At 39.8% G+C, this 26,050-nt stretch overlaps 1 protein-coding gene across 2 annotated transcripts; it reads right to left on the bottom strand.

Moving 5' to 3' along the window:
- Positions 1-767: 767 nt before the first annotated feature.
- On the bottom strand, positions 768-25,131 carry LOC131353078 (glutamine--fructose-6-phosphate aminotransferase [isomerizing] 1). 2 transcript variants are annotated; one of them, XM_058389790.1, is made up of 19 exons: positions 24,978-25,131; positions 19,367-19,474; positions 19,018-19,125; positions 18,758-18,883; positions 17,490-17,548; positions 17,175-17,309; positions 17,018-17,079; positions 16,780-16,865; positions 16,004-16,115; positions 15,054-15,217; positions 13,182-13,277; positions 12,981-13,078; positions 12,693-12,813; positions 12,115-12,272; positions 7,614-7,728; positions 4,680-4,807; positions 3,723-3,890; positions 3,264-3,425; positions 768-2,777 (listed from the first exon to the last, which is right to left on the bottom strand). In XM_058389790.1, the coding sequence occupies exons 1-19, from the start codon at positions 24,982-24,984 to the stop codon at positions 2,733-2,735; spliced, it is 2,058 nt and encodes a 685-aa protein (XP_058245773.1). In that variant the 5' UTR covers positions 24,985-25,131; the 3' UTR covers positions 768-2,732. The 2 variants fall into 2 exon arrangements, with proteins under 2 accessions (XP_058245773.1, XP_058245774.1); XM_058389791.1 differs by having other exon boundaries at positions 16,786-16,865.
- Between the last annotated feature and the right edge of the window lie 919 nt (positions 25,132-26,050).

The following is a 26,050-nucleotide window of genomic DNA, read 5'->3' as shown; positions in this document are numbered from 1 at the left end:
GAAAGAAAGAAAGAAAGCTAAGAAGAAAGAAAGAAAGAAAGAAAGAAAGGAAAGCTAAGAAGAAAGAAAGAAAGAAAGAAAGAAAGGAAAGCTAAGAAGAAAGAAAGAAAGAAAGAAAGAAAGAAAGAAAGAAAGAAAGAAAGAAAGAAAGAAAGAAAGAAAGGAAAGCTAAGAAAGAAAGAAAGAAAGAAAGAAAGAAAGAAAGAAAGAAAGAAAGAAAGAAAGAAAGAAAGAAAGAAAGGAAAGCTAAGAAAGAAAGAAAGAAAGAAAGAAAGAAAGAAAGAAAGAAAGAAAGAAAGAAAGAAAAGCTAAGAAGAAAGGAAGGAAAGCTAAGAAGAAAGAAAGAAGGAAAGCTAAGAAGAAAAAGAAAGAAAGAAAGAAAGAAAGAAAGAAAGAAAGAAAGAAAGAAAGAAAGAAAGAAAGAAAGAAAGAAAGAAAGAAAGAAAGAAAGAAAATCTAGCTAACAAAAAGGGAGGAAGGAAGGAAGGAAGGAAGGAAGGAGAGAGAGAGAAAAGGAGGAAAATTTTGGCAGACAGACAGAAAGCAAGCAAGAAAATCTAGCTAACAAAAAGGGTACTGAAGGAAGGAAAAAAGGAAGGAAGAAAAAAGGGGAATATTTTGACAGACAGACAGACAGACAGAAAGGGAATATTTTGACAGACAGACAGACACAGACAGACAGAAAGACAGACAGAAAGAAAGAGAAAGAAAGGATTGTAGGATGGGAAGGAAATGATATGAACAGAAGAGACGAGAGAACAGGTAAATAATTGTTGACTATTTTATTGCAACTACTCGGGTCGTAGATAAAATCCCATCACCAACATTCAAAACACGATGGATGACACAGCGCCGTCATTTCACTCAGGAAAGAAGGCTCTAAAACTCGGAGGAGAGTTACAAGAGACTCAGCAGCATTTATGTATAAGGATTATTCGATATTAGACTCTAAACATATTACTGCACGCTGGGATTACGGTGAAAACGCAGACTCGCCCCCAACATGACTGCTAATAATAAAGGGCTTAAATAAACAGGTAGAGTCGAAGAGAAGGGAATCGAGATGATTATCAATAAATAGAGAAGGGTTGCTAGTACTTCAGCTTTAAACCTGCCTGATCCTTCGAAAAACTAATCAATCAATCAAGCAAGCCATTTCACCATAATAATAATAACAATAACTATTATTATTATTATTATTATCATCATCATCATCAATAATTTCAAGAACAAAAAAGGAGAAAATTCAAAATAACAAGATGAGATTTTTACACTTATATAGGTTTACAAATTACATATAGGCATTACAAATAATAAAGAATATACCAGTAAAAAAAAAACAACATTAATATAGAACAAAAAAGGAAAAACCCACGAACTAAAGCACAAGAATAAAGCGGATGGTCCCTGGTAACATTCAAAGAGGAGGCAGGTGGCATGGTGTGGAGTAGCTGTGTACACAAAAACAAATGACAAGAAAGAAAGAAAATAGATTGACTTCATGTTTTCGGTGATTTTCTGCTTCCACTGGCAGATACACTGTAAACTTACAAACAAAAATTTTTATTTAAAAAATACAAACAAAACAAAAAATACATGGAGATTATTGTGAAGCTCACGATTTAGCACTTTCATCAGACACGAATTTATAACGTTACAGAGAAAACGGAAAGCCTACACGTCCTCCGTCCTGAAGGATTTAGAGCCTGACACTGGAGACTCCTTCCATTCATGTTAAATAAACGTCTCCAATACAGAAACAGAACGGAGGCGTTACATGTGGATATCACCAGACCGACATCGTGAAGTGCTACTGTAGCAATGAACCAAAAGTTATTCATTAACATGAATCCACGTCTTCAGATTTAGCACCACCTCGGTATGTATACGACTAGGTTCGGTGAAAACTCGGCTAAAGAAGCTTCCAGAGCAGAGGTAAAGACAGAAACTTGTGTAACTATGCAGAAGATAAAAATTCAAGTAAATACAGAAATCAGAAAAATTCCCTGCAGTCAGGACTTCAGTAACTAGTGAGAAACGTGTGCCAGGTGAAGGCACTGAACGACATGGCGATTAAACATCTGGATTCTTCTCGATGAAGAACGCTGTTGATCCCGCTACGCCGACGCGGGCTTTAGTGTGCATGGCGGAATCGTGTGACGTTTCTGAACACGTCTACGTATTTACCTTGCGTTGAACATTGCATGCACTGCTACACTGGATATATGAGTTAAACATCTGGATGCGACAAAGCAGCACTGGCTATGGTAACTGTGCATGATAAAATAAATGATGTAACAGTCCATGGGATCGAGACTAATCAGCATGAAGGTTTCAGATAAAGTATTTGGGATGGCTGGTATAAATAGACTAGCAATACTATTTATGTACATAATAATGTAAGGGTTTTATTTTTTGGCGATTATTTTCTCTTATGCTAAAGGTGCAACAGAGATATATCTGGCGTCTAACGATAATGAACAGAAATGAACAGGACAAACGAAGCCAGCCATCACGGAGGAGGAAGTGTGTTAAAGACAGACGCTCCACACCCTGCCACCACCAACCAACGAAAAAGGACGAAACAATCAACAGCTGCTACTCCTCACACGGAGGCTCAGAAGAGGGAACAAGGTAAAAAGAGTTTGAGAAAGAAATGCATTTTGTTTTCCTGTATGCATGTGTGTGTTTTTAAAAGGTCACATTCTGAAGGTGTTGACACACGAGGGCTTTTACTCCACCGTCACCGACTTTGCCAAGTTCCTTGGGCAATCCACCTGCATTCAGAAAACAAATGGAAACGTATAATGTTATATAATGCATTCAATTCAATTATAATATTAAGGCTGAGCTATAAATGGCTGTTTTGGTGGTTTGGGAAAACCCATCAGATGGCGATGTGCCTAAAGTGTGGCAAAAAATTTGCCTGGAAAAAATGGTTCTGACCAAAGTTTTTTCCTGCCTATGTTATAATTTGAGATATCATGGGATGTTTATAAAATTGACTTGCCTGGGATATCTCCCTACACAGATCATGTACCATAAGGAACCAGTTTGTGGCAATTACACAAACACGGTGATTACAGTGACTGCTTAAAGATGTAACCTCAGTGTAACTCTGTGTGATTTCCTCACATGGTGTATGTTTAAACTTAAGCAGGAAACAGTTTTTGCTCTGGCCCAACATGAACTAATTTGAACATTATTATTGAACATGAACATTATTATTCAGTTAATAAATAGTGTGTGTGTTGGTTTCTTACGTCGTATCCTCTGAGCACAGCCAGGTGGAAGGACAGCAGTTGGAGAGGGATGACACTGAGGATCCCCTGCAGGCAGTCCACACAGTGCGGTACTTTGATATTGCGGCTCGAGTTCTTTATGGTCTCGTAGTCGTCCTTGTCGCAGATCACTATGGGACGACCCTGAGGGTATGACACGATATAATTTACACTCACACAGGCCAATCAGAGAGAGAGAGAGAGAGAGAGAGAGAGAGAGAGAGATAGGGAGACAGTGAGTGAGTGAGTGAGAGAGAGAGAGAGAGAGAGAGAGAGAGCATGAGTGAGTGAGTGAGTGAGAGACAGTGAGTGAGTGAGTGAGAGAGCGAGAGAAAGAGTGAATGAGTGAGTGAGTGAGAGAAAGAGAGAGTGAGTGAGTGAGTGAGTGAGTGAGAGAGAGCAAGAAAGAGAGAGTGTGTGTGTGTGTGTGTGTGTGTGTACCTGTCTTGCCACCACTTGCTGCAGAGCGTTTTGGCACTTGATGTATGTGTGATCCCTCATGATGATCATTATAACAGGCATGAGTTTGTCCACCAGAGCCAGAGGGCCGTGCTTCAGCTCTCCTGCCAGGATTCCCTCCGAGTGCATGTAGGTGATCTCTTTAATTTTCTGAAATGAAACACACACACACACACACACACCAGGGGTTAACAGTGCAACACAACAGCCTAGACTTACAGCCTAGTTTAGCTAAAATTATAAGTAGAGGAAAAGGAAGTGGCAGTGAGATGTCATGATGAACTCTTTAGGCCCTTCTATCAGGTTCAATTAAACAACATGAAGCTAAGCACAATTTCCAGCCCACTATAAGAACCCAAACACTTACAGAGAATACTTAACAGGTCTGAATTAGTATGTTGTGCAACTTTGAAAGGACAGCGATGTCACACGAGAGGAGAATCACGAGTTGTTTTTGGGCCGGAGGACGCATTTTTGTGGGATGATCTGTATAATGAGCGCATGCACAGTGCTCTACTTCACTGCAGCCTCTCCTCTGTGTGCTGCAACAAACACACTCAGCTCCATGCATACATTTAAAAAAAACAACAACCCAACAATAATGTTATAATGCGTTACTGGATTAATGTGCATGACTGACTCTTGCTTGAAGGTCTGAGCTTCTCTCTATCGGCTTACTGTCACAACTGAAACTAATTATGTGTCGCACGTCATAACCTCGCTGTTAGGAACACTTCGCCAGGAGGGAATTAAGGAAGTCATCGGTATTCTGGGTTAGCGTGAGAACGATAAGCCGTCTGTTTAATGGATGATGCTGAAGAAGAATGAAAGCTTCCATGAAGGAGAAGCGGATGTGGGGAGGATACAGGGAGGGAGGGAGAGAGAGAGAGAGAGAGAGAGGGAGAGGGAAATGAGGAAAAGGTGCAGTAGCAGTCTCACCAGCGCCCCCTCCAGACAGGTGGCGTAATGGTAGCCTCGGCCCATGATGAGCACGCTCTTCTGCTGGTAGAGCTCGGTGGCCAGCTTCTGGATCTCCTCATCCAGACTCAGCACCTCCTTTATCAGGTCTACACAGAGAAAGTGAGGGGGGAAAAAACAACAACAACGCGTTTATTCATTTAATCGATTTAAATAATCGACCATTCACCCGTTTTGAAAAGAATAAATAAGAGACAGATAAACACCTAAATATATGCATGGATCAATAAATACATGCATCAATAAAACAATAAATAAAACAATAAATAAATAAATAAATAAAACTTCTAAGAGGGACAGAGAAAATTAAGACTGTATATTAACAGGTAAAAACAAACAAACATTGAAAATAAAGTAAAAAAATATTTGGAAGACAAGGAGGAAAAAAAATAAAGAGGAGGGAATTGGAAAAGGAAAAACAAAGAAAACAAGGCAAAAAAATAAATAAATAAATAAACAGAAGAAGAAGAAAGTCTTCATTTAGAATAATATACGATTATTTGTGTTCGAAATAAATAAATAAGTAAAATGTATTTAAAATGTAAGACGGGGGGGCAGAGGGAGAGAGAGAGAGGGAGAGAGAGAGAGAGAGTGAGAAAGACAGAGACAGAGACAGAGAGACAGAGGGAGTGTGTGTGTGTGTGTGTGAGAGAGAGACAGAGACAGAGTGAGAGAGACAGACAGACAGAGGGAGAGGGAGAGAGAGAAAAGATATATATGTGTGTATATATATATATACCTTCTTTCTCTCTCTCTTTCTGTATGTGTGTGTCCTTCCTTTGTTTAAACACTTGTAGCTCCTGTAAATCATGATGAAATTTTCCCCACAATACTCAATGTGTTTACAGCTGTATCGTTACCATAGCAACCGATATACAGTATACACGCCAGCAAATGTGACTACAGTCCAAACAAATAACTTTCACTGTGGCACTTGCCTCTAAAAACTGTGAGAGACTCGTTATATTTTCCTGCTCCCTTGCTGGAAACACAAAAACCTCACACAATGGCACAGAAATAACAGCAGCCCAGTGTTCCCATCATCTTCTCCTGAATTTTCCCATTAGAAAGGATGAATGCTGCAACTAGCCAATGACAATAACTGTGTAAAAAAAAATATATATATATAATAAAAAATGTCTCGCTTTTGTTCTCATCCATTCTGTCTAACGGTAATGTGAATAAGTATCCGTGCCTACTGAGCCACAAAATCTGGACTTAGATGATACTCGGACAATGGAGACAAAAAGGTTTGAAGCAAAGCAGTTGTTTCAAAGTAAATACAAACAATATTAAAAAAAACAATATTAAGCCAACAGGAAATAATTTTTTGATGCAGAGAAATTCTTTTTACTCCCCTCGCTCTCTCTCTCTCTCTCTCTCTCACACACACACACACACACACACACACGTTATTGACAGCGTCAGCAGTTTCGAGCCTAATGAGAAGAGTGAGCTACAGTGTAGGAGGAAGGAGGAGCACCACACTGCCAACACATTCCTGAATCAGAGAGAAAGAGAGAGAGAGAGAGAGAGAGAGAGAGACAGAGAGAGAGAGAGACAGAGACAGGGTATTGAAGTCTTCCCATCAGTTACTTGTGGTCCAGTTGAGGATTCCAACAGTGATGGTCAGAGCCATGCACGCACACGCACACACACACACACACACACACACACCTCCCTGAGGACAAGCATGAGGTCAGTCCTGATATCACCACAACTCTCATAACTAAAAGGAAATCGCTTGTTTTGCACTCGTATTTTTTTTTATTAAATTTTTCTCAAATAAAAGCCAAATGTCCTCAAAATCAATCACACAGTCATGGAATGGAGAAATGTAACTCTCATAAAAAGCTAAACTACACACACACACACACACACACACACTACAATATTATGACACCCATGCAAAATGTTCTTCTTCTGTACTTTAAAGGGAGCAGGCTGGGCTGCTGATCCATTTACATTTTCTAATGTCAGAGCTAACAGGAAGTCAGTGGAGGAAACACAGCAGGAGTGTGGAGACGACCTTCCTAATGGCATGTGCAAGAAAAATAGCGGTTCATCGAAAGCAGTAGTCAGGTTCTAGGATCTTCACTGTAGAGCAGATGGCCATTATACACTGAAGATGACTCTTGGTTTAAGAGACTGAAGATGACTGTCAAAGGACTGAAGATGACTCTTGGTTTAAGGGAATGAAGATGACTCTTGGTTTAAGGGAATGAAGATGACCCTTGGTTTAAGGAACTAAAGATGACTCTTGGTTTAAGGGAATGAAGATGACTCTTGGTTTAAGGGAATGAAGATGACCCTTGGTTTCAGTGGTCATGGAAAGCACTGTGTGAGAGCCAATAAGAAACCATAGAGACATAAAGACTCTGATGCTCATATTGAACAGTTTGACTTCCACCCAGAACAGTATGGGTTCCCTTTCAGTCTGGTTCCTTTCAAGGTTTCTTCCTTGCATCTTTTTCCCTCACCACTAGCTTATTAATTAGAGATCTACATCCAGATTTCTGTATAGCTGCTTTGTTGCAAATGCTATAGTTAAAGCACTATGAGGTGATCTAAGGTTCGTTTTGACAGAAAAAAAGAAGACGACATTTTTGCTGTACATGAGTAAACTGCATACACACACTCCTGCATCAATGACCACAAAGATCAGGAATGAAGTGGCTTCCCCCTCTGGCTGACCTCTCATAAGAGTGAACCAATTCTTTTTTGCTGAAAGCTTTTTGGGTTTCCAAAAGCCAGCGTGATCCTAAAAACTAGACATAAATCTCAAATGTGGTGTTCAAAGTAACAGCAATTAATCTCTCCAAATGATGTGTGTGTCTGAGAGAGAGAGAGAGAGAGAGAGAGAGAATGAACACGTGTATGAGAGACAGTGTTTACCTGGCAGCACTTTGAGGCCCTGAATGATCTCCCGCCTCCTGGGCTGCATGGAGATTCTGTCGGAGCACATGAGCAGGGCGAACATGATGAGGGCCACAAACTGACTGGTGTACGCCTGCAAAACACACACAAACTGAGTAAGTAAATATATTCACACACAGCATGGTTCCTACATGCCTGCTGAACAAAAACAACACCCTGAAAATATCTTTTTCAATAAATGGTAAGTTTTTTTCCTTCTAACAAATCTGATTTAATCTCTCTCTCTCTCTCTCTCTCTCTCTCTCTCACACACACACACAAAGACAGAAAGACACCCACACACAAACTCAGACACAAACCCAGACGCACAAACACACGCAGACAAACACAAACTCAGACACACACACATCGACACACACAAACCCAGACACACACAAACACACACACAGACACACAAACTCAGACACAAACCCAGACACACACAAACACACACAGACACACAAACTCAGACACAAACCCAGACACACACAAACACATACTCAGACACACACAGACACACACAAACTCAGACACAAACAAACACACACACAAAGACACACAAAGACACAAACCCAGACACACACAAAGACACACAAACTCAGAGACAAACCCAGACACACACAAACACACACATAGACACACAAACTCAGACATAAACAAACACACAGACACACACAAACTCAGAAACACACAGACAAACACACAGACAAACTCAGACACACAGACAGACAGACAAAGACGGACAGACACGCACACACAAATTCAGACACACAAACCCAGACAGGCACACACATGCTTGCACCCACACACAAACTCAGACACACACAGACAAACATGCACAGATACAAACTCAGACACACAGACAGACACATACATACACACACAGACAGACACACACACACACTCACAAACTCAGACACACAAACCCAGACAGACACACACCCACAGACAGACACACACACAAACTCAGACACACAGACAGACACACACACAGGCACACAGACTCAGACAACCACACAGACATGCAAACTCACACACACGCACACACACAGAAGTTCAACTCTGTATACTGGAGATTTGTATGAGGATGGAAGTTACAGCTACAAACAGTTAAATCCAAATCCTGAAGATGTTCTCACGACAGATAACACACTGACACTGAACACACTCCTTCCATATACATTACACAAACATCCCTCCATCCCACACATCTATCTCTAACTCAGTCCTACATCAAAGAATTCTACACACTTGTGTTTCATGTACCACAATTTGCCCTTAGATTTCCATTAAAACATCAGGGTTTTTGTTTTTTTATTAACCTCATGTTGAGATTCTTGCCTGTGGAAATCAAACATATGCTACAGATACAAGTAGAGATCAAATAAAAAATGTTCCCCCAAGTCACTTCTGCACAATCCTTCAAGCCCACAGAAAATATGTCTTGGCCATCATCTTCCTCCTACTCATCACCTCTTTATCTTCTGTCCTCAAAGCCTTTCCTTTGTTTTCTCATGCAGGACACAGATATATCCTTACACTCTTTTGCATTTTATAATTACTTCTTGGGGACCGATTTAACAAAACTACACCCAAAGGAGCCACAATGCAGATGGTAAAATGGGCGGGGAAAACGTTTTATATCAACAAAAGTTTAATGACCAGCAAAATATTCCAACGCCAGCATGATTAAAAGTTTGCGCTCCATGTTCTGCATAACAATTATAAGAAGAAGAACCCTGAACTCACAAGCTGAGCCATTTATTGTCATCTAAAGCAGAATAAATATTATGAAACGCTGGCAATCAAAAGCTTTTGACCGCATTGGAATCATCACTGATTATACAGGAGTCTTGTGCAACATTACGATTTAATCGTCCTTACATAATATTACACTGCCACCATATCCAGTAACGTTTACACAATTTATAATGTATTATATATCAAATATATATACTGATCAAGCGTAACATTATGACCAGTAACAGGTGACGTGAATAAGACTGATGATCTCATCATGGCCCCTGTTAGTGGGTGGGATATATTAGGCAGCAAGTCAACATTTTGTCCTCAAAGTTGATGTGTTAGAAGCAGGAAAAATGGACAAGTGTAAGGATTTGAGCGAGTTTGACGAAGGGCCAAATTGTGATGGCTAGACCACTGGATCAGAGCATCTCCAAAACTGCAGTTCTTGTGGGGTGTTCCCGGCCTGCAGTGGTCAGTATCTATCAAAAGTGGTCTAAGGAAGGAACAGTGGTGAACCGGCGACAGAGTCATGGGCGGCCGAGGCTCACTGAAGCACGTGGGCAGCAAAGGCTGGCCCGTGTGATCCGATCCAACAGACAAGCTACTGTTGCTCAAATTGCTGGAGAAGTTAATGCTGGTTCTGATAGAAAGGTGTCAGAATACACAGTGCATGATGGGTCAGAGCTGATTTGGCCGCAAAAGGGGGACCAACCCAATATTAGGCAGGTGGTCATAATGTTATGCCTGATCGGTGTATAATCTGACCTAGATCAGCATCCTTAATACATTTTGCAAAACGGCTCCACAAGTTATCACTCGAAAACATGCCAAAGAGCAGACCTTTTCTCCCCAAAATTAATTAAACAGCAATGTATATATTAATCTGGACTAGCGCAGGTTTTATACTCTCAAGTATTAAACCCCACCACCTGGAAGTCCCGCCCCCTTTCCTTCTCTCACACCCTGATGGGATTCATCCCTTTCTTTCTATTCAAGTAAACAGAGAATGTTTAATGATCAACATGTGTTAGAATTATGTACTATTATATCATAATATCCATTTGTGTTTCACGACATAATGTTTTTTTTCCCTCCCAAATTAAATTCCAAACCCACCCAGTCACATGGACTCTCTATAATAAACTTTTTTGTATGTTTTTTTCACATTTAAATCTCCCCACCAAATGCGAGGAACCACGGAAGAATTAATTTTACGCCAGAACCCACGGAGAACAAGCGACAGCCGACGCGCACTGTAATAGCTTTCACAGCCTCAATCTGGCAACCCGATTAGCTCCGAGTTTGTGGTGGGAGGATAAAGGAAGAATGGATGAATGGATTTATACTCTCACAGAAAGCGAGATGAGAAAGTCAGAGTGCTGTTCTCAGTGCAATCCTCAGACCTCCAGCTTGAGGAGGAGGAGGAGGAGGAGGAGGAGGAGGAGGCACATTAATAAGAGATGACTATTACAGATTTGTTGCGCTCTCACCACTTGTGAGAAAGTTGCTGCTGATTTAGACCTGGAAATTAGCCTAGTGTATGATTCCTTATCAAATCATTTATTCTAATCCGACTTTTCATCAATGTCTATTATTCATTACACCTAGCAGCTATAAAGTAAACGCTAGAATAATAATAAGTTTGGGATTTCCATATGACTGTTTCTGATGGCAAAAATAAAAGGAGTTTAATGTGAATCTACTTCTTTTGTTCCACAAATGTTACATTTATTAAGCACATTTAATGCTCCATTTTCAAAATCAAACCAAATGTGGCCTCGTATCCGCTCTCTAACACACGCTCATTACACATATCAGTGCCTATAAAATGGTTCCCCATGTGGCCAGTGCTGTATGAGGTGATTTCATATTCTCGCAGCTTGCCAGACTGCTCGAGGTCCTGCTGCATAAACCTGCTTTTTTTTTTCTTTTACAAGAGCTGACAACAACTTGCTCACACCAAAACACCTGCTCATGCATCCATTCCTGCATCACTGAGGCCAACCGATAAAACCTCAGCGGCCGTAACAGTCCACTCGAGTAGAAACCGATCATGATAATGCTTTATACCTACTACTTTATTTTATGCCAGCTTCTTTACTAGTTCATATAAAACACATGCTTGTTTTTCTGAACTGGATTTGTTTCATGAATCTTCTAATCTTGTCTTGTGAGTGTACACTGACCAGGCATAACATTATGACCACCTGCCTAATATTGTGTTGGTTCACCTTTTGCTTGAGCCCTGACCCGTCCTGCACTGTGTATTCTGACACCTTTCTATCAGAACCAGCATTAACATCTTCAGCAATTTGAGCTCGTCTGTTGGATCGGATCACACGGGCCAGCCTTCGCTCCCCACGTGCATCAATGAGCCTTGAGCGCCCATGACTGTCACCGGTTCACCACTGACCACTTTCGATAGATACTGACCACTGCAGACCGGGAACACCCCACAAGAGCTGCAGTTTTGGAGATGCTCTGATCCAGTGGTCTAGCCATCACAATTTTGCCCTTAGTCAAACTCGCTCACTTGTCCATTTTTCCTGCTTCTAACATCAACTTTGAGGACAAAATGTTGACTTGCTGCCTAATATATCCCACCCACTAACAGGTGCCATGATGAGGAGATCATCAGTGTTATTCACTTCACCTCTCACTGCTCATAATGTTATGGCTGATCAGTGTATATACTTTTCAAAATGTGTGGCTGTGTGTCAGTAGAAGGATCGACCTTAGTGCTGGCCACTCCGATTTCAGGCCCGGCGTTGATGTGGACACCGCAGTCAGTCTCGCGGGAGATGGAGCTGCCCACGGTGTTGGTGATGCCCACGGTGAGGGCGCCGCGCTCCTTACAGTACCTCAGTGCCATCAGGCTGTCTGCTGTCTCGCCTGAACAGAAAAACACCACAGGACCAGGGCTGTTATTATCAGGTTGCTATACACTAACACGGTGGTGTGTGTGGTGCAGGTATGAGTGTATCAGATGCATGGTGCTCAGAAACACACTATATATGGACTACATGGTTAACACACCATATATGGATTTTAGATTAGCTTTAGTCCTATTAATTACATTTTTATATATTTTTAAATACATTACACACAGGTATGCTATAACCTGTAATGGGTTTTCATACATAATTATACTAGTGGGTTATGTATAAGAAAAAATTTTTACACATCTATTAACTTTGAATATGTGACTGTGGGTCTGAATCACAACTTTTCAGGTTTTTGCAAATCCCTACAGGGTCGAAATGTCTTTTTGAAAATAGAGAAAGTTAATACAGGACTGTACATGTTCCTAACCTGACTGGCTAATGAAGAAGCACACATCGTCCCGGAAGACGGGTGTGTTGCGATCCAGGAAGTCGCTGGCCAGTTCCACCATGACGGGCAGCTCGGTTAACTCCTCCAACACCTGACGGGTCTGAGAAAAAAAAAAAAAAAAAATTATATTAAATAAATAAATAATAAAATATCACAGAAGTGTTAAAATGGCCACATTTTACTAGCCTGATTTTCTCTTCAACATGGTCTGCTATTACAGAAAATGAGTCATTTTGTGTGTGTGTGTGTGTGTGTATATACACTCACTGCTACTCCTGCATGATAACTGGTTCCACATGCAATAAGGATGAGTCTCCGACATCTCTGGATCTCCTTAATGTGATCTTTCAGTCCTCCTAATGTCACTACACACACACACACACACACAAACACCACAGAAATGTAAAATCATCTGATAATAAAACTTGCAAATCCATCCTTCACCCCTTAACTCACACTGTGTCTCACCTGTGTTGTCATCGAAGTTCACTCTGCCTCTCATGGTGTTGACGACAGACTCCGGCTGCTCGAAGATCTCCTTCTGCATGAAGGAGCTGAAATTACCTGCACACAGGTGTACACAGAAAGGCACAGGTAAGCCTAAGAATTATTTAGGGCCCAATCACACGGCTGTATTCACAGTCCTAAAAGCTATGTGACATGTGGATCCAAGCTTTTCTTTAAACCTGAAAAAAATCTGGGGGATAGAAAATACTGACTGAAGAATAAAATATATATATTTTTTTTTTTTTCTTTGCTATCAAACTTAATCCAACATCAGATTTAATTGAGAAGGCTAATATGAGTTTAGCATATTGGCAACATTTTGCTGTAGGAATATTGTCCTATCATCACATTAATCTATGCAAATGTTGTGAATTTAACAATATGGCTTTCACTCTCATTATTTGATAGCTTAATAAATAGCACCTGATCCACAATATCGACTAGACTAAATGAAGTACATGAAATTGCAATGTGTGCATGCAGATCCCATGCAACTGTCTGAACAGGGCTTAAATCCACAGGTCTGAATATAGAAGTGTGCAATTTCAGTAATTAATCCTTACAACACTGAATACGACCGCTGATTGAGGATCCCCTTCAGTCCACACAAGCTGGACTCACAACCTGGCAATTGCACCTGATCTCTGAGCCAGAGTACGATCTCAGACCTCAATTAGCTCCTTTTTTCCTTTTGTTCAACAACCTAGGAACTCCCAAACAGAACAATAACAATGGGCAATGCGTGTGGAAGCGATCTGATTCGGTCGTGCTTTGGTTTTAATGCCATTTGGACGAGATGGTTTAAGAGCTCGTATTCTCCGGCATGAGATTTCTCCCAGCTGCTATCTGGCCTGCTTGAAGCAGAAGTGTGACACTGAAGCGTAATAAAGAGGTTCGTTTTCTGCTCATTAAGGAATGATTTGACGAAGGCGAGTGGAAAGTGTTCAGGGTGAGAAATGACATGAGCACAGCCACGGAGCCTGTTGCATCAGAAATGTAGGTCACGATCGCTTCTGATAATAGAGAGAGACAAAGAGCGAAAGACAAGGTGGAAAAAGTGTAGTGCTGCCCTCTGGTGGTAAAGATTTTTCTGTGTCACATCGGAAAACTTTAGTCTGCAACACATGTTGAAGGACATGCAGGAAATCGATAAAAGATGATTAAACAACAAAAAAAAAAACATCAACTCAATTCATTACAAACTAAATCACAAATTAAATCATGCACACTGACACTGGATGGGTTTTGCTGTAAGGGCAGACACTCCTACAGACAAACAGGTTGTGTAGCATTTGAAGAATGAAATGACAAAAAACAAATCCAACTGTTTTAGTCCACTCTTTTGTCTTTTGCTGCACCAGTGACTCAGCTGGTTCCAACATCCTGAATCCTTCTATTTTGCATGCCTGTTTATACAGGTGGGTGTTGCCTACGGACGCTTTAAATTCAGAGAATGTGAATCGGCATAGCTTTCAGTTTGATCTGTTTCCATGGAAAGGTTTTTCAAGGTTACTTTTACGGCTAGGAAGAAAGTAATTCCTTAAAACATAATTAACACTAATCACCACAGAGGAATAAATAGAAAACACTCACTAACCCACTATACAGCAGATCTATGTATTTTATACATGTTGTACAGAAATACAACGTAGTATATTACTGAATGGACGGAATCAACGACTTGGAAGTCGAGGAATAAAACAGAGTTGCGCTGTTATAAGAAAATAATCGATTCTGAGGTCATGTGATGCCAGCAGGAAGTGGATTTTTTCTAGCAACAGCAAGCCTACAATTCAGATTCTGGCTCCTAGTCCCTGCTCTGGTGCGTCTCACCCTTCATGATCTGCTGCAGCTCCATCTGCAGGGTCTGGATGGCGCGAGCCGGATGATCTCCCACTCTGCGTTTGATCCGGTGGATGGACAGACGACCTTCTGACACAGCAGCGATGTCGTCGTCTTCCAGGAAGATGACTCGGTTCGTGTGTTCGATCACGGCACTGTCACAGGTCCAACAAGAGGGAAAAACACGAACGCATGAAGAAGAAAACAGGACGATGGAACGCACACAACATCGATTCAAAACATCTGTTTCGAACACGATCGCGCCAAATATTTTCAACAATTATAATAAAATTATCCAGCCAGTTTCAAAAATCAAATATTTTTATTGCACTTTTATCATTTTGTCAACATCCCCTCTCCCTCATATAAACCTAACGAATAAATATTTAAATCGAAACCATGCACTTTACTGAGAAATATCGCCATGTTTTAGATTAAAGACTCCGAAGCAGCTGATTTAATATTAAAAAATAGCTCGATTTAATATTGCGTAAATTTTACATTTATTATAAACAAATATTATTATAAATAATGAATTATAGCTATAAATAATATGTTATTTTTATGCTAGTTTAAATTAGTTTTGCATTTCAGGTTTAAATAACTTTTTTCATAGACATGAAATAAATTACTTATTTCTAATCGCTTTTAGCGTTTTATATTTTACTGAAACACTGTCAGTTTTAAGCACATATACATACATACAACATTATATATATATATATATATATACACACATATAACACTTTTATTTCTTCCCCTTAAGATTTTGCTTCTGATGGAGAAAAGACAGAACCGCATAAAGTGGCTTTGGTACTGATGTTACTTCTGCTTTTGGTGTGTTATGTGCATTTACATTCTAAGACATGTACATCACTCTAAACTAAAACATACAATAGATTTCTGAACTATAAGAGGAGACGACGGTGAGTGAGACAGACCTGGCGTCAGAGGCGAAGTAGTACTCTACAGCCTTCTCATCCACAGGGAACAGGCAGGTGTCCTGGTCCATCCTGGGTAGAGAACCACTGCAGCTCTTCTTGTCCTTACCAGCTAGAGTGAAATAAACAGATATGCATTAAAAAAATGTTTACTTCTATTTGAAACACACACACACAATACTCTTGTGACCTAGTCATTCAAAATGATCAATCAAAATATATGTAGTGTATGTGAAAGGAGAAATCATTCGAGGGTTTACAGGAAACAGGGCTGTGTGATGTGGTTCCACTCAAAACACAGTTCCTGTTACCCTGATGTTCATTATTTTTGTTTTATTCCTCTTATAGCACAGCAAATTCTCAACTATTGTGATTTCTAATAATTCAAAAGAAGACAAAACATACTACTTATCCATTTATAGTCGTTCCCTAACTAACCTCTCTGTCTTTTCTTGTCTTGGAGTTAATAAGCACTTTCCAGTGACAGAGGCGTGAAACTTTCCAATGACAGAAGCCTTACTAACTGACACTAGAGACTCCTTCCATAATCATAAAAAAAAAAGGTCACCACATTAACTATTATATATTTGTCTTTAACAAACATGAGTAATTCAAATCTGTTGACCAAGTGGTACATCCATGATGTAATATAAACCTGTGAATAGGGGAAAAAAAGGAAGTACTGCCAGAGATAATGACCAATCAGAATCGAGAATTCATCAACGATCGATACACTGAGCCAAGTATGCATTTATTGTTAATCGCTTGCATCTGACCTTCACCTGAGCGGTAGAGGATGGGAATGTGATCCGTTGAGAGCTTGTGGTCGCTCTTCACACCCATCAACAGTGGACTTCCTCTCCTGTAGAAACACACAAAGCTATGTGTTACATCATCCCATGGCCCTTTATGTGTGAACACTTCACAAGTGCAACACCTTCACTGTAACGTTAGACTTATCAGACAGAAACTCCAATCGATCCTACGCCCAGGTCAATAATTTCTTATCGGTACCTTGTTCCCACAGCCTCTCCCGGGAAGTGCACGCTCTTGAACACCAGGGCGAAGGCTCCCTCCTGAACACACACACACACCAGATCAATATAGTTTACAATGAACACAAGCACCTCGAACCTCGTTATGATGAAAGCTGAAAGGTCTGAATGCTCACCAGCTGCTGGGTGACCTGCTCCACGAGTGTGGCGAAGCTGACCTCATCGTTCTCGCGGTTGTCGTACATGTACTTCACCAGCTTAGCGATGCTTTCCGTGTCGGTCTCTGACTCAAACTCATAACCTTTACTCTCCTGGGAGCGGGCAGAGAGATAAGAACCCTCTCAGACGAAAAGAAAATGCTCTATAACACGCATACTAACCCTAACCCATCAGCATCAGCCCATGTTGTAAAGGCCTTTCTTAATTAATTGAACAGGTAATCAAGAAACCCAGGGGGTGTAATTTTTGTTCATGTGAAGATGATGACTTACCAGGAACTTCTTCAGGTCTTTGTAGTTGGTGATGATTCCATTGTGAATGACAATGAACTCTGTTGGGAAGAACATCAGTGAGTTCATCAGAAGTATTTCAGCTTCCAGAGATCAAGATTCCTGTTTATTTCACACTTCCTGTTCATTACTTCAACTGCGTACACACATTCATTAATTGTATGGGAAGTAACCGCGTGACAGAAGAATGTTGTTTCTTTTGTGTCACAGCTGAGTGTTTCCAAATGTCAAGCATTCTTTTTTTTAATCTCCTGACCAATCACGTTATAGCTTTTAGGAAAAACAGTACGAGGCGGAAAAAAAACAACATAGAGAACAACACAGGCAGAGACTGCTAATCTTGTTAGTGAGTTTGTTATGATGATGATAATGATAAGTTATACATGTGTTTACACTGATCAGGCATAACATTATGAGCAGTGAGAGGTGAAGTGAATGACGATGATCTCATCATGGCACCTGTTAGTGGGTGGGATATATTAGGCAGCAAGTCAACATTTTGTCCTCAAAGTTGATGTTAGAAGCAGGAAAAATGGACAAGTGTAAGGATTTGAGCGAGTTTGACGAAGGGCCAAATTGTGATGGCTAGACCACCGGATCAGAGGATCTCCAAAACTGCAGCTCTTGTGGGGTGTTCCCGGTCTGCAGTGGTCAGTATCTATCAAAAGTGGTCCAAGGAAGGAACAGTGGTGAACCGGTGACGGGGTCATGGATGGCTAGATGTGATCCGATCCAACAGACGAGCTACTGTTGCTCAAATTGCTGAAGAAGTTAATGCTGGTGCTGATAGAATACACAGTGCATGAAGGGTCAAGGCTGTTTTGGCAGCAAAAAGGGGGACCAACACAATATTAGGCAGGTGGTCATAATGTTATGCCTGATTACTTGTGAACATTTTTACGCTGTTGTGTAACTAGTGATATATATTGGTACTTTATCCCTAAGCTGCACAGCATACTGTGTCCTAATTTCAACAATTTAAAATTGGTCTAAATGATAATAATAATAATAATGATGATTAAATTTGTTTATTATTATTATTATTATTATTATTATTATTATTATTAACACTACCACCAAGTTAGCCGTTACCAGCTAGAACTAGTTATGGTGACAGTACATACCACACATGCCTGTTTTTTATCATATCAGCTCACACTAGTGCTTTTATCTAGAAAGAAAAAGCACCTTTGTTTGTAGAATGCGCTCGAAGGCTTTTAGTTAGCGTCAAGTAATTCGTAGTGACCCACCGTTGTGTTTGTCAGATCTGTGTGGGTGGCTGTTGACGGGACTGGGAACGCCGTGTGTGGCCCAGCGTGTGTGTGCGATACCAAGGTGGACATCAAACTCGACATCTAAATCAACGTCCTGCTGCTCTGTAAAAGTCACAGACACACACAGATTTAATCTCAGGTTAAAAATAAATGAATAAATAAATAAATAAATAAATAAATAAAATTATACATCTAGATTTCACTCTGGTATTAAAGGGAAAAAAAAATCATCTCACTGTGGATCTCCTCATCCAGGACCTTGACTTTGCCTCTCTGTTTGATCAGCTGGATGGTTTTAGCATTGCTCTCCCAGTCCTTACTGTTTCCTCCATCGATGCCCACACCTGCAGCACACACACACACACACACACACACACACACACACACACACACACACACACACACACACACACACACACACACACAGACAGACAGACAGACAGACAGACAGACAGACAGACAGACAGACAGACAGACAGACATACTCCTCAGTGTTTGTGCAACATCACAACTTGAATGTTTACAAAGGTGCTTTCATGCAAATTCCGTTTCCTTGTTCCTATTTCAGGTGAAACGTCTGTTTACCTGCCGAGTCGTAGCCGCGGTACTCCAGCCGCCGTAGACCTTTCAGCAGGATCTCAAGGATCTCACGGCGGGTGCGAGGGACGTGATAGTTTAGGTACGCAAATATTCCTATGGAGAAAGGATAATAAACAGATCTCAACATACAATATTCAATTTGAAGTCATTTATTTTGACAACAAATCATGCTGCTGTAATACACTGATCAGCCATAACATTATGACCACTGAGAGGTGAAGTGAATAAGACTGATGATCTCCTCATCATGGCACCTGTTAGTGGGTGGGATATATTAGGCAGCAAGTCAACATTTTCTCCTCAAAGTTGATGTTAGAAACAGGAAAAATGGACAAGTGTAAGGATTTGAGCTTTGAGTTTGAGGAAGGGCCAAATTGTGATGGCTAGACCACCGGATCAGAGCATCTCCAAAACTGCAGCTCTTGTGGGGTGTTCCCGGTCTGCAGTGGTCAGTATCTATCAAAAGTGGTCCAAGGAAGGAACAGTGGTGAACCGGCGACAGGGTCATGGGCGGTCAAGGATCATTGATGCACGTGGGAAGCGAAAGCTGGCCCGTGTGATCCGATCTAGACGAGCTACTCTTGATTAACATGCTATTTTAATCTTTTTCAGCATCATAAATGGCAGCTTTATTATTATATAGAAATATCGTTTTGGTTGAAGACTGTGCCTTAACTGATTAAGATGAAGAACAAATTGGTCCGGCTTTCTGACATCCATCTGAAATGCACGAGCATGTCATTGAGTTTAAAAACCATGTATATATTTCCCCAGATTCATCTCTCTAGAATTCATTTCCTGTGACGGAGTTGTTTTTAGAAGCGACTGTGACTTACATCAAGCACAGCACACAGGGGTTGATCCTAACCCGTGGTTCAGACTGCAGTCAAGTCAACGACAGAAACCAGAGGGGCACATATATACAGTGCTTTACGGAAACTCCCTTTAAATGGCTATGTCAAGGATCTGTGGTGTGAAACTGGTGAGCAGTAGTGCATTATGGGTCGGTTCTGTATTATTTTTTCCAGGTTGAATTAAACAAGGCTCCAGGTCTTGTGTTATACGTACAGTATGTTCCATAAAGCTTTCTTCTTGTTTGTGTCGAGATACAAGCCGACCTCGGCCATATCACTTCCATAATCAGACCGTTTCCGGTTTGGTGGCTCAGACGACACAATATGAGACTAAACACACGGCACGCTACATCCCACCCGCATGCTTGGGGAGAATTTAAGCCCAATAATAGAAGAAGCAAAGATAACATATCAGCTCTATCTCAGGCGGAGAGGTAAATAAAGAGACCTGGTTTCACTCCTCTTGTCTGAGTCCGATACTAAAATAACATGCTTTCTATTGAGCAACAATATTTAAATCGGCTTTGAGGCTTAAGACGACAGCACAGAACTCATTCTAAAATATTATCTTATTATTATAAAATATTACAATAATTTTATCAAACGGAATGACAAAACGTGAAATAGGATGCAGCGGGATAATGTGAGAGAAAGTGTCAGATTTCATTAACAGGAAAGCTCTCATCGGAAGCCTCTCGTAGCTGCGTATCGAATTATCCTGCAATTAAACCGAGAAAATTATAGAAAGGACGCAGTAAATATTTTAACATGCCTATCTGTGCCACCTCGAAGTGAGCTCCACAAAGTCAAACCAGGCATTTTCGAACAATGTTAAATACTCTCTGTTAAATACAGCCAGGATCTAATGATAATTTTGATCAAAATGGATATAAAAATTCTATTCAATATTCGGAATATTATATTATATTATATATTATACATCTCTGGTTTCTGTAAATAGGGAAAATAATATTCTACACATTTAAATAATGTGGCTTTTAAGTATAATTTGTCAAATATAATAAATCAAATTATTTTTTTATTTTTTTACCAATAAAGATTGTACAATTTTAGAGAAATTCTGGTTTATTCTTCTTTATCAGATGGGTTTCATTTATCCAGGATTTCCAAATTTTATTTTATTTTTTTGTACATTTTATACAAATTTAAAGTCACTACAGCTTCACTCCCACTGCTGAAGATGTTTTCATTTTCATATCCTAACCTCGGTCAATGCCGGCGGCGCCTGGGACAAGGTGTTAAAGGACACGTATCTTATCATTACAGACTACACAGACTGTCATGTATTTGTAGCCTTGGTTTGATGTTCTGGCTCTGACCTAACTGGTTCCCTCACTGATAAAATGCCTAAAGCTGACATTTCTGAACACGTCTATCTTAGTTTAATAATAAGTAAGATTAAGAAAGGCTTGCGCCGGTTTTGTTCAGTTTATAAAGTCACAAGGATTTCAGGGTCATGATAGAAGCCGGATGATTTGGAACGGTTCAGAGACTAACAAAAGAAGGGATGTGTATAACCAATATCAGGAAATGGTGTCATTTATTCTGGGCTGTTTTGAATGTGTGGCTGGTCAGCTGAAAAAAGCTAGGTTTAACCGGAAAAAAAAGGGAAATGCTACTACAAAAGGTTTCATTTGGTCTGGATTTCATACCTGCTGCACTACACAAGTCAACCATGATGATCCTGCTCACAGTGGAACTTATTTATGAAGTTTTTAGGTAAACATGGCAAGCGCCTTATAAAGATGACCATGAGACTCAAATAATAGTTATGCCAATGTCAGGACACAACACTTACACTATATTGCCAAATGTTTTGGGACACCCCTGACCTCAACCCGATAGAACACCTTTGTGATGAATTAGAGCGGAGACTGCGAGCCAGGCCAAAACTGGGACATCTGCCTTTACATGCACATGAATGTAATATGGAGTTGGCCCGCCCTTTGCAGCTATAACAGCTTCAACTCTTCTGGGAAGACTTTCCACAAGGATTAGGGGTGTGTTTATAGGAATTTTTGACCATTCCTCTAGAAGCGCATTTGCATTCCACTAAAAGGGCATTTGTGAGGTCTGGCACTGATGTTGGACGAGAAGGTCTGGCTCACAGTCTCCGCTCCAATTCATCCCAAAGGTGTTCTATCAGGTTGAGGTCAGGACTCTGAAGTTCCTCCACACCAAACTCGCTCATCCATGTCTTTATGGACCTTGCTTTGTGCACTGGTGTGCGGCCATGTTGGAACAGGAAGGGGTCATCCCCAAACTGAAATTCAAAGCATGAAATTGTCCAAAATGTCTTGGTATGAAGCTGAAGCATTAAGAGTTCCTTTCACTGGAACTAAGGGGCCGAGCCCAACCCCTGAATTCAATGATTTGGAGGGGTGTCCCAATACTTTTGGCGATATAGTGTACATCTGAAAAACTTTTAGTCAGATTATTAACTTATTGGAATAATTAGGATTAGAATGAGACTCATAAACACGCCCTTTTCACTTTAATCTGTAGTTTGATATTTTGTCTTGTTTTTTTCTGCGCAATCGAAAGTAAATGTCAAGTTTTCTTTCACTTTTAATCGCATCCAAATAACACAAAGTAGTAATGCAGACAAACTGGCTGGTCTGTGACGACGTGGCCCTGTGTATGAAATTAATCTAACAGAAGCAGCATTCAGTCAAGTTGAACACTACACACACTACACACTGATGAGCGTGTACGATGGACACACAAGGCTCTGCATTGTATAGGCTTCGGGGGGAAAAAAAGAAAAAAGAAAAATAAGGATCGAATCAGCGGACAGTAAAACCCCGGGAGGCTGTGGGATGAAAAAGGGAAAAATACTGTCATGATTCAGCTGACCATCTTCAGTTTGTTTTTAACTTCACTGCTGCTTCGCTGTATGATGATACAGGAACAGGAGCAATGAATGTGGAAGTCATTTTATAATCCCGTGATATCATTTTAGGAAAATTTCACGTGTAAAAAAAAAAATATTGCTGCATTCTTTTAAGTAATAGAAATAGAAAAAGCTGCATTACACAACCAAACGCTTGCAACACACTATGGAGTACGATAACACTATAGCCTAAAAACAGGACGTTTTCCTTCAGTGTAAATAATAGCCGATACTCGCTATCAGGTCATATGTACACGAGGTGAGGTACTTATAAATGATGTCTTTTTTTTTTTTTTTTTTTTACAGCATTTGTAAAACACACGTCTGTAAAGTTTTCTGTCTTGAGCGAGGCAATTTAGAGAAATGACATAAGCTGAAGGAGTTTAGAAACCCTTTTATGCAAATTACAGACATAATATATCTTTTAAAATATATTTTATGAAAATATAAGATCATGTTCAGGTCATTTGAGATCATTACGGCTTTCTGTGTAAAATAACGAAATAATATTAATATTAAAAATATTAATATTAAAAAATATGCAAGACCAATATGCCTTAAAATGTCTTAAACTGTATATATTTATGATTATTTTATATTTATAAATATTATATTATTTAATATATTACCACATTAAATTATTCTTTATTATAAATTATACTGATTAAATTATTAGCATTATTGTTATTTAATTATTATTATTATTATTATTATTATTAATATTTAATAATTATAAAAAAATAAATATTTAATATTTATCATTAAAAAAACTACTTGTGCCATGCAAGCATCCTAAACTTTTACAAGCTCAGAAATTATATTTTCTATCATGTTGGTTTTAGAATTAAATAATATACTTTTTTAAAATTTATTTATTTATGTATTAATGTACATTAATAATGTATGAATATAAGATGTATTAATAATTTAATGAATTAATCAGCACGGATCAATTTTTCCCCATTAACAAGTCCAGTGCCATCCTTTGACATGAGGTTAAAACCAGTCACACTTTTATTCATAATTCCACTTTAGGAAATATAAAGGACCGGAAATGAGAGCTGAAGATGTTTTTAACATCTTTAAAAAGTCACCTTTTTTTTGGAAAACGTGTTTAAGACAGACGTGTTCAGTCACATCCTTCCGGTTTGAGTAATGAATGAATAGGTGAGTGAACGCGGGCTGTGTTACAAACCTCACCTTAAACCCTAGATAGGCAACCTACATAGGGTTCAACGTTGCCGCTTTTACGCATCCTTTTAGTGCGCTACGAAGGAACAAGTGAGTGATTTGGGATCAGACTCCAGAGCGAAACTAGCGTTGGAAATTCAGAGGCAAGCCTGAAGATGTAGAATGAATTTAGAAACTTGACTTGAAATCTAAAATAATATAAAAACCACCTAATAAATATATAAGTATAATAATTCTGTTCGCTTTGTAAAGCAGCCAAAAAAAAAGTGTTAAGCAAATGCATATAGAGGCTATCGGAAGATTAAACAAACAGTTTAAACAGATATGATATGCTTCTTTTCTACTATATGTATCAGCGCTTTATTATTGATAACTATTCAAAATTGTACTAAAAAAACAGAAATGAGTTTTTTTTTGTCTTTTATTGTAATTATCTACCCCGATGCGCTCGCGCAACATTTCTCGTTAGTTAACGTAAAACCGAAATGCTAACATGCTAACGTGTTTCCATCCAGGGTGTAATTTCCACAGCTACTATTATAAGAAATACTTCCATATGAGCCAACTCCAGAAGGAATAGCTACGTATTACATGCCATGGCGAATAAAAATTAATTTAATTTTAATCCCATACTCACCACACATGTCTTCGGCACGGTGTCAAACTACTGTTTTAGTTTCCTCCTGCGACTGAATCAGTGTCAGACGAGCGTCCCGCCCCAAGCAGCTTTCTATTGGCTGACTCCGAGGCGTTTGCGTCGTTGCCGCGTATGATTGGTCGAATCCGCTGTCACTCGCGCTCCCTGCCAACTGAGGCAGTTTAGACGTGGCAGCAGGATGCGTCCATGATGTGGGCCAGCACCTGATCTGCCCTGAGAAAATGTTGCCTGACAACGTCTGTCTTTATGAAATATCACAAGTTCCGTGTACACAGTGGACCACACCTGAAGGTCACAGGTTACAACCACTGTGCGTTTGTAGTTGTGCAAATGTAGCGCGAGCAGGTTTGATCAGACACCTATACCGTACTCAGTACTCAGTATCCAGCCCTGCATCATTTCTGCTACTGAAATGGGACTTTTTTTTTTTTAACCAAATGAATTCGTGAATAAGCATGCAAAATATCTCAAAGATGAATCCAACAACAAAGCAAAGTAGACTTTTGTTGTTGGGGTAAGTGTTCAACCCTTAGTCCATACTTGAAGGCACTACATTTACCTCCAGCTTCAGACCTTCAGGGATATCTCTCTATCATCTTTCCTAATCATGCCTTAGCAAAGATGTCTAAGCCCTGGTACATTTTGTCAGTGAGCAGCCATTTTCATATGTTGCCCCAGATCCTCGTTGTCCTGTTCCAAGTTAAACAGGTTTTCTTCTAAGACTGCCATGTATTTGTTTATATTCAAGCTTGCACTCGAGTCTGACCAGTTTCCCAGTCCTACGAGGACGATAAGCACTCCCACAGCATGATGCTACCACTACCATGCTTCACTGTCTCCGATCTACGCCTTCAGCCAGCTGTGAAATAACATATTTGGTTTAGTTTTAAAATAGCTTGAGCTAACATCTTAGACTTTAAAGCTGATGTTTTCATGTTATACAAGGTTTGTGAAGCACAATCATTTTATTTATAAAGCAGACTAAAAACAAAAATGGTTACTTGCCCTGGACGCAAATTCTGTCCTTTTTTTGTGCATCTAAACAAATGTAT

This window comes from Hemibagrus wyckioides, linkage group LG05 (genome assembly GCF_019097595.1).
Source record: "Hemibagrus wyckioides isolate EC202008001 linkage group LG05, SWU_Hwy_1.0, whole genome shotgun sequence".
Lineage (NCBI taxonomy): Eukaryota > Metazoa > Chordata > Actinopteri > Siluriformes > Bagridae > Hemibagrus > Hemibagrus wyckioides.
Note: the sequence above shows the minus strand (reverse complement) of the source record. Positions and strands in the feature narration are given on the sequence as shown.

Excerpts from the sequence above, each read along its gene's own strand:
- LOC131353078 (XM_058389790.1), bottom strand. Across the intron at positions 17,310-17,489 it reads AAGACCTGAAGAAGTTCCTG|GAGAGTAAAGGTTATGAGTT; the intron begins GTAAGTCATCAT and ends GCCCGCTCCCAG. Across the intron at positions 13,278-15,053 it reads GCTGCAGCAGATCATGAAGG|GTAATTTCAGCTCCTTCATG; the intron begins GTGAGACGCACC and ends ACCTGTGTGCAG.